The sequence below is a fragment of the Corvus brachyrhynchos genome, unplaced genomic scaffold, assembly GCF_000691975.1.
Source record: "Corvus brachyrhynchos isolate BGI_N302 unplaced genomic scaffold, ASM69197v1 scaffold698, whole genome shotgun sequence".
Lineage (NCBI taxonomy): Eukaryota > Metazoa > Chordata > Aves > Passeriformes > Corvidae > Corvus > Corvus brachyrhynchos.
Window position 1 is genome coordinate 585,796 of NW_008239535.1, and position 11,417 is coordinate 597,212.

Here is an 11,417-nt window from a genome sequence, read left to right on the forward strand (position 1 = left end):
CAGCAGGATTTATCTAATGCCCACCATGCAAAAAGCAGTTGTGGGCAAAAACAGGCCCCAGAAGTTGGTTGAAACCCTAAAAAGCCTAAGTTGGACCTTGTCATTTCATGTGATTCAGCAGAAACACTTTCATAAACTGTAAGTTGACACTTCAGTATCTTCTTATTGTCACAGTTTCCTGTGATATCTGTATAAAAAATAGTAGAAATAGTTACATTTTAAATTGATTTAAAAATAGAAAGACTATTTTAAATATTCATTGGCCCACAAATACTGCATTTAGGTACTGTGTATCGTCTTTAAGGCCTTTTCCAACCCAAATGATTCTATAATTCTGTGTGGTTTTTTGTAACATACCACTCCTTGAAACATCTCTAGAAAGGTGAGTCAAACCACTGAGTAGTCTTTGCAGTTACAGAGATACATTGCCTGAAACATTGGTGATGCTTTTTAATAAATTCATGTGTTGCTAGTTTGGATATAGTATCTTTTGTTTCAGGTCATTCTGTAGGGCAGGTTGTTCATGCATAAATGCAATTATGCAGAATTTCTTCCTGGCTTACTTTTCAAAAATGGATAAGGACATAGAAAACTGAATAATAATTGCTCTTTATAAAATACCAGAATCGGAAAAACTTCCAGAGAGAAAATTCAGCTTTTAACTTTCTCTGCTCTGCATTGGTGCAGGCTCACTTGCTGTTTTGTTATTTCCCAATTAGGTAGAAGTTTAAGTGTGCTAATGTCTACAGTTCCCTGCAGACTTTACAAGACGTAAAAAATTCATATTGTCAATATTTTCTCACCTATTAACTTGACTTTTCATCTAGGGGAAGGACTAACATTATTTTAAGCTCATACTTTATTGCAGTATTCTGAATAAGAGCTGTATTTCCCAGATGGTAAAAACTGGAAACGTGATCCCTACTTAGACTCCTGTGAAGGACCCAGGGAAGCAGGATTCCTTTAAAAATGTAGGCCTCTGCTGCTATCACATTTGTAGGCCTTTTTGAACTGCTCATGCTTATTATCAATTTGACTAGCATTTTTAGTGGAAGTTGGCCTGGATTTTGTTGGCCTTTTCTAATTCCTCATGACACAGTTTAAGGGACTTCCCAAGTGGTCTGTCACCAGAATGTGTATCTGAGAATTTCAGATATGATTAAATTGAAGATAATAATATTTTTATCATCACAGAATGGCCTGGGTTGGCAGGGACTTTAAAGATCATCTAGTTCCCTGTCATGGGCAGGGACACCTTTCACTAGACCAAGTTGCTCAGAGCCCCATCCAGCCTGTCCTTGAACACTTCCAGGGATGGGGCAGCCACAAGTAGTCGCTTCTCTGAGCAACTTGTTCCAGTGTCTCACCACCCTTACAGTAAAGAATTTTTTCCTAATACTTAATCTAAACCTACTCCCTTTCAGTTGGAAGCCATTCCCCCTTGTCCTATCTCTACATAATTATTTACATTATATTGTAATTATCATCAGTCAGTCCTCACTGTGATCTTACACTGAGTGAGAAGAAGGGTTGTGTGTGTTTGTTGTACCTCTTCAGTTATGTTTATCTCCATTCTGCCTCAATGGTGTCCTTACACAGAGGTCATACCAGTTCCTGTAATAAGTTTCAGTTATTCCATTTTCAATATTATTGTGAAACATAGTTCTGTTCCCTGCAGGAGTGTAAAGTCTGTTAATGATTGGCATTTGTATATTAGCATAATTTGTAGTAAAAATTCATGTGCCTTTTTCATTAAGGGAAAAGAAGGCCAAAAATCAGAATGGAGATCATGAAAATCTGATGAATGTGGTAAGTATTTATTTCTGGCAGCTTGTGTCTGTCTTGTGGTTGGTTTGTACCAAGCTCCTTGCAAAATACCACAAATTAGAAAACAGCTCAGGAATTTCGAGGTGGTTGAGCATGGGAAACTTTAAAAGTTGCAGAACAGGAAGAGGAGGAAAACTTGTGTAGATCCTGATAATCTGCACTTTCTCAGTGCCCTTTCTGACACCACTGTTCTCCAGCTCTCCTGCCTGTCCTTCGCTCCGTTTGCAGCCCAAGGGCAGCGTACCCTTTGTCAGCTGCTGTCTTCTCACGGGTTAAAGCCACAGTAATGTCTGTTAGCATAAAGCTTGGAAAGGACATCACTCTGGACATCTTTGCATTCATCTTTTTTAACATCTGTAAACACAGGCACTTAAATCTTTGAATCTAGTTGGCATGGTTTGGCTCTCCTGCCAATAATACCTGCTAGTCAGAGCTCTGGAGATGAGAATGAAATTCCTTGCATGTTTATTCATTATTCTGATCCAGTGGTCACTGATTTGTGTTGCAGCCTTCCGACAAGGAGGTTTTCAGCCATTCCATCACAAGTTCGGCTACGGAGCCTCCCCCAAACAGCGAACAGAACGGAGCACTCAGCAATGGGGAGGGTGAGTAGTGGCAGCCCCTGCGGGTGGGATGAGCCACCAGCACCACCCCAGTGCTCACAGCTCCCACCTTAGCTGCACCTGGTGATCCCTCAGGTTTCAGGTTTCTAGCCATCAGCTTTCCCAGCACACAGGCAAGTCATTTGTCTGAATACTCTGCGCACCTCTGCAGGTCTGACACCAGATCACATAGAACGTACAACCAAGTTAAAAAATGCCATGAAGTCATTTGCCTTGCTGGAAAGTCAATGAAGGTGATCACCTCATGGACATTCTGGTGGTTTAGGCTGCATCTCCACTTCCCTACTGGGCATGCTCTGGCACAGCCCTACTCCCCTGCTCCCATTCCTCCGTGCCAGCCAATGCTAGGAGGTGCTGAGCTCTTCTCCTGGGCCACCAGGTCTGGGCCACCAAGCCATACCTGCAGATCGACAAGGCCATCAGGCAGAGAATGGGACATTCCCTAATCTTGGTAACCTATGGAACAGGGATAAAGCCAGAAGATGAAGTTGCACCTCAGAGCTTCAGAAGTGCTCCAGGAGGCTGTGGAAATATTTCAGGTCCTCCTTCAGGGATTGCAGCTTTGGATCACAGTCCTGTAGTGTGCTGTCACTTATATTTTTATATTTTAGAAAACAGGCAACATAAATAGGCTTCCTTTTTTTTCCTTAGTCTTTGCTTTGCTGAACACTCAAAATGATTCACCCTGGAGTATCCCTGGAAAATATTTTACTCAGCTGAACCTAAAAATAAACTCACCCTCAGCTCAGAGCCACTGGGAGCCAACTGTTGTCTTCACACTAACACCAACACCAGGGGCTGCACTCCAACTTTCAGCTCTCTCCTTGTCTCCTGCACACAGAGGCTAAGCTATCAGACTTCACTCCTTAGAGACAAGTATCCAAAGTAATTTTTAAACTTTGTTTTTGCAGCTAATTGCTGCTGCCATCCGTTGGCTTGCTGTGTATGTAGGTGTGTGGTTCCCTGAGGGACTTGATGTGCAGAGCAAAGCCCTGCAGAATGGAAGTATTTCTCTCTGCCATGAGTCACCACATGTGCAGCTGTCAGAGCTGCTGCTAAAACGTGTGCTGTCAACCAGCAGACAGTTTTCAGACTGTCTGATATTATACTCAGCTGACACTGTGCATAACAGCCCTTCTGAATAACAGAAACCCCTGTGCTTTGATTTCTTACTTATACTTTATGCACTTTTTTGTTAATAGTTCTTTTTATTACTGTTTCTGCTAGCTTTTTGAGCAGGGGCAGGGCTATGGAAGCAGAACCATCAAATGCTGTGGTTTTTTCCCTTACCCAACTTGCCAGCATTGTCAACCTATGCCAACCCTTCAGCTACACAAACCCCTTCTGTGTTGCTACCCATAACCACAGAAGCACAGAAACTTGAGCTCTCATTGCTTTTGATTATCCCTTGCAGGCTGAATGGGGTGTGTGCTCTCTGGGTTCTGTAAAGGTGCTCAGCACAGCACAGAAATCCCTAGAATGAAGGACCAGAAAGGGAAAACTCCCATCTCCCATTCAGACAGTGATTACCATCTTACACCTCCAGTTCTGGCCTGAATTATGCAGTCAGGGTATGGCTCCCTGCAGGTGCTGACTGCATCTGCATGCCCTGAACACAAGAGAAGGTAATGTCCATGGCAACCACCAAATCAAGGGCACTGATTGCTTTGGCAACACTTTTGTCACCATGTCAAACACACTGAAGGACACAGAAGAATGGGTTGTTTTTGTTGAGATAGTGCCATAGGAACTGTACTAAGAATAGTAAAGCTGTTCAGAAGTGATTTTTTTAAGAAATAGTGTGAGGTAAAGTTATGTACCATGCACTACATGAAACGTGCTTGTATATCCCCATGAATGCATGCAAATATCACACGTGTGGTGTAAGATGAGAAGCCCCATAGATTCAGTCCCTAATACTCTCTAGTGACAGTGACATGTGGCCTGCTTCTGGGACCTAAAACAACATGTTCCGCCTAACACTACCTTCTGAAGTCTAGTCTTCTCTCTTGTGCATATGGCCAGCTTGTTAGTAGGTTGTCAACCTACATTATGTGCTGTGAGACTAAGAGAAGTATGGCACAGCCTTTGGTGGGGAGCTTCTGGTGTAGCATGCAGGGAGGGCTGAGCAAAGTGCAGTTCCAACGAGAATTTGGCCAGCATGTTAAACAAGCTGAGGGATGGTAGGGAGGAAGTAGGAATGCTTTCCTTTGGATTCCAAAGAATGGGGAAATGCAAAGAGGAAAATATAACAAGGATTTTTTTATCTTGGTTTGAGGCCTCACACCTTTTTCCCTTCTGAGACTACTGAGCACTCTGTAATCATTCAGTGAAACTGAGTACAAGGCAGCTGAATATCCATGCACAGTGAATGCTGTTGCCATATAATGTGATTTGGGGGTGTACAGATTATTTTAGATGTTGCGAGAAAGATATTTTAACAGTAGAGTGCAGAACTGTCTGTAACTGAAACCTTTTGATAAGCAAAAAGCATGCTGATCACTAAGCATTTCTAGGCATTAGTATCATTTATCCTTTCCAGCATGTCACAAAAACAAGGTGATGTAGAGAGTACCAAATCACACCTTTCAGTTATGCATTTGTTTGTAATACTTCTCTGTAATTTTCTTTAGTTCTTTCTGAGGACAGTACAGCCGCCTGTATTCAGCCTTATGAAGAAGTACAGACATCTGACCTACTAGATCAACAAGATAGTCTTGGAAAGTCTATAAAATGTCACCAGAGCCGGGAACTACCCAGTATTCCTCCTAACAACCCCATGGAACCTATCATCTCATCTAGAAATGCAGAAAATGATCAAGGTCTTGGAATGGAAGGGCCTTATGAAGTCTTGAAAGACAGCTCCTCTCAGGAGAACATAGTTGAAGACTGCTTGTATGAAACTGTGAAGGAAATTAAAGATGTTGGAGCAGTAGTCAGCATGGATGGGAACTCTAAAAGCAAATCAAAGGCTTCATTGACAGTTTCTGAAGGTCAGAATCAGATTCCTGAGTGCAGAATTGAGTCAGCAGAATATGCATCTGTTGACCGAAATAAGAAGAGTCGCCAAAGTGCAAATTCAGACAGTCCTCTCGACAATATACCAGATGTAGAGGATGAGCTTCCCCCTCCAGTACCCATGAAACTTCTTGATGAAAATGAGAATGTGCAAGAAAAAGAAGTGGAAGAAGAAGTGACAGAAGGAGCAAGTAAACCAGAAAAGGTAAATACTGCAAATACTTGTCCTCATCAAACAGCCAAATAATGATAGCGAACATATGGGTGGGAGAGGATTTTATTTTTCAGTAACAAAAAATAATAAGAAAAGAACCCCGCTCAAGATGAAGCAAGACTGTAAATGGAAATATGATATTGTACAGTGTAGTCTTTGTATTAGGGGCATATGCTCATTCTGTTGCAGCCCATATTTTTGATTGTTGCAGTTATGCTCTACCTAAGGCTTTTCCCAAATATTATCCAGGAATTGCATAGGAGGCCTCTGCTTCTTTGTTTGATGGTATTATACTTGTGGAAGCTACAAGGGGTGTCGAGTATCTCTGTCAGCATCTATTATTTCCTTCAGAAGCCCTCTCTTCTTTTTTTTCTAATGAAACTAACAAAAAGGACAGGGGGGCAGCCTTGGCGGATATCCTAACTTTAGATGTGCCTCCTTCATTGGGACACCTTGACTTAGCCGTGCAAGTGTTAGGCACCTGCTCGAAGTGACTCACCTTGTCTTTTGCTGTAGGAGAGAGGGATAGAGAGAGAGAGATCACAGCTGTACGCTTTTATATTTGTCAAATTCTGTGTGTCACATACAGACAGAGTAGGGAATTTCTAAGTGCTGGAATCAGAGCCAAAAGTTACGTTTTCTCAGCAGTTTATGCTTCCTCCCTAGGAACGAGTTGTGGTGAATTCCTTGAAAAATAGAATTACGACATTTTCAACAGTTTGTTTTCCCATTTGTCTTTTTTATTGGAAGTCATTTTAAGGATCCTTTAAGATCATAGCAGAGACTTTTCATAAACTGTTGAGTTTGCATTTTCCAGAATGTTTACATATCTTTTTATTAATTGTGAGTCAAAGAACTGTAGGTTTAGCAGATTCTTGGTGTCTGAGTCATCAAATAATATTAGGTAGGTATTGATGAAAACTTTAAAAAAATTCTCAAGATGCAATGTGACTTTTTAATGTAAACATATACCTGAAAAATCACTGCAGAGCTGAGGTATTGTTACTTGGTTTTGGTTGTTCTCTTATTTGAAGAATTTCAGTAATCCATGAAGAAGGCAGAAGAATCTCCTGTTAAATAAATAACTAACCATGTAACTTGTAAAGCACAGTAGAGTCCAAATGAATAAAATGAAGACCACTCACAATATAAAAATTGTTTAGCTGGACTCTTCAGTGCACATTTTTACAAATAATGAGCTTGTTACGTAAAAAATTAGGATGTGATTGTCAACAATAATCCAGTAACACTCCCTCCTCCCACATTCAGGCCATAAGTAATTTCTAGTTAAACTTTTAGATAAACAGCTTTGCATAACAGTGACATTTTTCCTACCAGGTGTGAAAAGCCTTGCAGACAGTAATTGTATTTCCCAGGCACCGATACAAAGGAAAAGCCTGTGCTGCTCTGTAGCTCCCCAGCACACCATGTATGCAGTGTCAGTAACTGCAAGGAGTGGGAATTGATTAAAATGGTTCAGGTTTTGAAGGATTAATCAGGAGATGACACATGCAGTCCCCTAAGTGCCAGAAAAAAGGTGTTTGTCTAATTAAAATTTATTCAGAGCTGAAGCCACCCCGAGTTAAATCTTCGGCAGCATCAGATCATTCCCGTGCTCGCTGACGGGTATATGCATTATGCATTGAGGCGTGCGCCTGTCCTGTCCTTGAGAGCTACAGCTGCAGCAGAGTTGGAGATGGTAATTGATGGAATATATAAATGTCATTATTGTTGGCATTGTGTGGGGAGGTGGTTGTGGGATTGTTTTTCTGTTGTGATGATGATAATTTTTCCCTTTATTTTGCTGCCTGAAGCAATGCAGAGCAATGCCTGGCTTTTTTAATGTGGCAACCAAAACCAAGATGTTTATGGAAATGTATGTTTATATTGATAACTCTTTTAGTTAGACCCCATAGGTGTTTCTGGTTTTGCTTCCTCTCCTGTGAGTCTACTTAGCTGCTTTGTTTAGCATGACATCTGTATCCCAAACTCTTCAACCTTCTGCCCTGACCCTGATGAAGACAGAGGTTGTGTGTAAGTCGTGCAAGTCTCCCTCACTACAATGAGGGTACAAAGGAGGGACAGGCAGGGAGGCCACCTGTGTAACCAAGGCTTGTACCTGCCAACTGAAAGAATAGACTGTGTCTAAGCTGTTTCAATCTCACCATCTAAAAGAGTGCACCCAGTTCCTGAAGCACAAAAATCTGGGAGAGAACTAGGTGGACCAAGCCAGAGACCATTCCCATATATAACAGCATGAAAAGGACAAAGCATCCTTTTAAGAGCAATAAATGGATGAAAATTTACATAAACTGGTTATTGGCTGTGACCCAGCCAAATCCTTTGGAAGGACTTGGTGAAGAAAGACACCTTTAATAGCATGAGGCCTCTTACAGGCCTCTATCCCCTGCAAAAATTTGAGCATAGTTCTTCTAATAATATTGGAAAAGCAGAATAGATTTTCTTTAGTTCCTTCTTTTATTTAAAAAGGAAGCATGGATCTCCTTTTTCACCCAGGTCTTTCCAGAGTGAACACTGGTAGAAATGCTCTCTGTGTGTCCATCTGACTGCTGCCATCTGATTTCAGCCTTGCACAGCCTGAGGATAGGCAAAGCATCTCTTACAAATGCACCAGAGGAGAATGTTCTTCTTGTTCTGGTGCCCAAGTCAGGAGCAGCAGCTGAGCCAAAGAGCAAAAAATCAAGTGCTGTCGAGGAATGAAAGGAAAGTGGAAGGCAAATAAGGACACATGTTGTTTGTGTTGCTGCTGTTGAGATTTCAGCATAGTTTATAATGTTGCTAGGTACAAAATGTTTCAGAGCAAGTGGGACTTTTTTAAGTTTCCAATATAATAATATCTTCCAAAACTGATGTGTCACAAGCTTCACATTTAGAAGAAAGAATGCTATATCCAGGGGAACAGCACAGGATGGCAAACACTGTCGGGTATTTATCATACTTGAGTGGGAAACTGTAGAAGGGGTCCTGACACATGATGCTTGTAGACACACTCAATAACAGAAAAATCGCTGAAGAATTTTATGAGTACATGCTTGTCTTAATGTGTGAGGATGAAATTAGTAGCTTATTCCTCAGCACAAAAAATAATGCTGCAGATAGGAAAGACTAAAGTAAGTTGCTGTAGTGAAGCAGATCTAATACAAGGCCAAAATATATTTGAACTTTTCCTTGTTCTTTTTCTTTTTTTTAAGAGTAAACAAACCACAGGTTAAAGAGCACTGTTCTCCCATCAGAAAGAAGCAAGGGAGTTAGTCTGTGTGAGGGAAGCTCTTCGGGAGCAGCAGGCAGAACTTCAGTGTGCTGTGGGCCGGGGTCTGTCAGAAGTGGCCAGGAACCTGAGGTTTGGTATTTACCAGAAGTAAAAACAACAAGAAAATGGAAGGAGGAAAGAATCTATCATAATGAGCCTCTGTTAAAAAAAAAAAAACAAACAGAAAACAAGTTCTGTGTGCCTGGAAGTGGTATTTTATTGACTGTGCTAAAAATAGGTCTAGTCTTTACATGTTGGCTTGTACTGGAGGTGGTATGAAGTATTTTAGTTGGAGAAGTTGTGTGAAAGTCCAAAATATGGCCTTTTACAGTGCTGGAAGGCTCCCTCTGAATCACTGTGGAGCAGGAGTCCAGGAAAGCTTTCTTGCCCCAGAGAGGAGGCATCCCATGGCTGCTGTGTAGCTGCAGGATCTTTCTTGTTGTAAAGGTCTGAAGGCATTTTTCATAAGAGCAAAATGCTTTCCCCCTGATGTTTCATGACCTGTTTTACACAGAACACTTTAGGTGCTTGAAATTAGACTTGATACCAAACCAAGCCCTCCATCCTTCAGTGTCTCTGCTGCATGACCTGGCTCCAGCTCAGGGTGGGCTACAGCAGGTCTGAGTGGTTGTGAGGCCAGGCTTCTGAGCACCTCTGCACAGGGGCTGCATTCCAGGGGTAGGGAGGACACAGAGCTCCTGGGCAGCACTTCCAGGGTCTACAGAATGAAGGATAATAATCATCAGGAAGGTGTCAGCTGAGTGTTGTTCGTCATCTAAAAGTGTATCTGAAAATCCTGTGAAAGGACAACTGGTGTATCCCAACAGCTGAGTTCTAATTGTTCAGAAGCCTCTGCAGACGCTTCATAAGAAGTGTAAAGGCATGGATACACTGGTGCAGAGTTTGTTTTAACCATTATATTATTTTTACCCTTTCCAGGTCAGAACAAGAGCAGATACATTAAAAAGCTTTACTAACCTCAGGGCTGTTATCTCCAGAAAAGTACTCTGAATAGTGGGGATATTAGCTATGTATAATGGAACTTGAGAGCAAATGACCATAAAATACAATGTATTGATTGTAGTCGGAGGATTTTGTTACAGATTTCACACTGTTGATGGGTAATGAGCCTTTTCTTTCTTTCTTTTTCCTTCTTTACAGAGGCTTAGTTCAGTGTCTTATAAGTCTCGAGAGGAAGATCCATCTCTTACAGAAGATGAGGTAGGTTTCTTGCATGAAATTCAGTAACTAACTAGAGACCAGTTTTTAGGCAGAAATTAGTATCAGGTCTGCATGATTAAGCAGAATCTAATAAAGGTGAAACTTGTGTGAAGGGAAAATGAAAGCCCAAGATTCTCTGCACAGAGTTTCTATTGCCATATTCCTAAAATCAGAAGTACTCTAACATATGGCTGTATCAGGCCCATAGGTTAAAAATGGTGTCAGAAAATAATAGGAGGCCACTAGGAGGCCACAATTAGTTGATTGTTAGGGTAATTTCTTGATTTGGATGACAGGATCTTCGCAAGAAGAATAACCAGTCGCCTTTTGAAACATATGCTCCACCGTCCCCATGCAAAGTATTTAGGGCTCTGGGAAGTAAACTGAAGCACAGTAAAAGCACTGGAATATAAACTGTTCTTTAAAATGTCTGTTGGTCAGATAAATGGAGGAGAGTTAAACAAAGAGAAAAGTTAAACATAAATAAGGCTGTTTGTGATCATCTCCAGTACACCCATGCCATTTATAAATATGTTCTCTGGACCAAAAAGTAAACACAAACTTGGCAATGAGCTAAGTGAGCTAATGCCTTCTGCTGGGAGAAGCATTCCCAGACATTAATGAATAAACTGATCTTGAACTGGGTTAATGTAATCTAATACTGAGAAGAGTTGAAGTATAGATGAGCAGAAAAGCCATTTTTTGTTTCGTCAGCTGAAATCAGTAAAAAGTAAGAAGTATTGCCATTTCCAAGTTGATGTCCCTCTAAAACGAACAAATAAACAAAAACCAACCAGCCCCAAAAACCCCAACCCAAACAAAAAACAAACAAAAAAAACCCCAAAACCAACCAGCCAAATCCCCCCCCCAACACACACACACACACAAAAAATAAATCCCATAATTATCAGAAGTGTTCTGGTTCATCTGCATCAGTCTGCGTTGCCCAATGGTAATGGACATTTTCATGCCAATCCACTCTTTCAGTTGGATTGATACAAACCCAGAGTGGCCTTGCATGCTTGGGAAAGACTTTAAATGTAAGAGAAGAGCTATGTTGCATTGTGATGTTGAGTACCAGAGAAGCAGTGCAGGGAATTTCAGCCATCTGTCCTGTGCAAGGGCTAGTATCCATTTGGCCTGGGAGAGGGAATCAAGACTGGTAACTGTGCTTGGCACCAGCCCAGGTAAGCCCTGAGCAGAAGGACACGTGTGGATGTGGGCTTCTCCTCACCTTTTCATG

At 41.4% G+C, this 11,417-nt stretch overlaps 1 protein-coding gene across 3 annotated transcripts in view; it reads left to right on the forward strand.

Moving 5' to 3' along the window:
• Nucleotides 1-11,417, forward strand: part of PAG1 (phosphoprotein membrane anchor with glycosphingolipid microdomains 1) — an 87,237-nt gene that overhangs the window by 65,561 nt on the left and 10,259 nt on the right. For all 3 annotated transcript variants that reach the window (XM_017741192.1, XM_008639030.2, XM_017741191.1), the window contains 4 exons: nt 1,758-1,809; nt 2,336-2,432; nt 5,084-5,673; nt 10,115-10,174. In XM_017741192.1, coding sequence (XP_017596681.1) covers nt 1,758-1,809; nt 2,336-2,432; nt 5,084-5,673; nt 10,115-10,174 — 799 coding nt within the window. The remainder of the gene's footprint in view (nt 1-1,757; nt 1,810-2,335; nt 2,433-5,083; nt 5,674-10,114; nt 10,175-11,417) is intronic.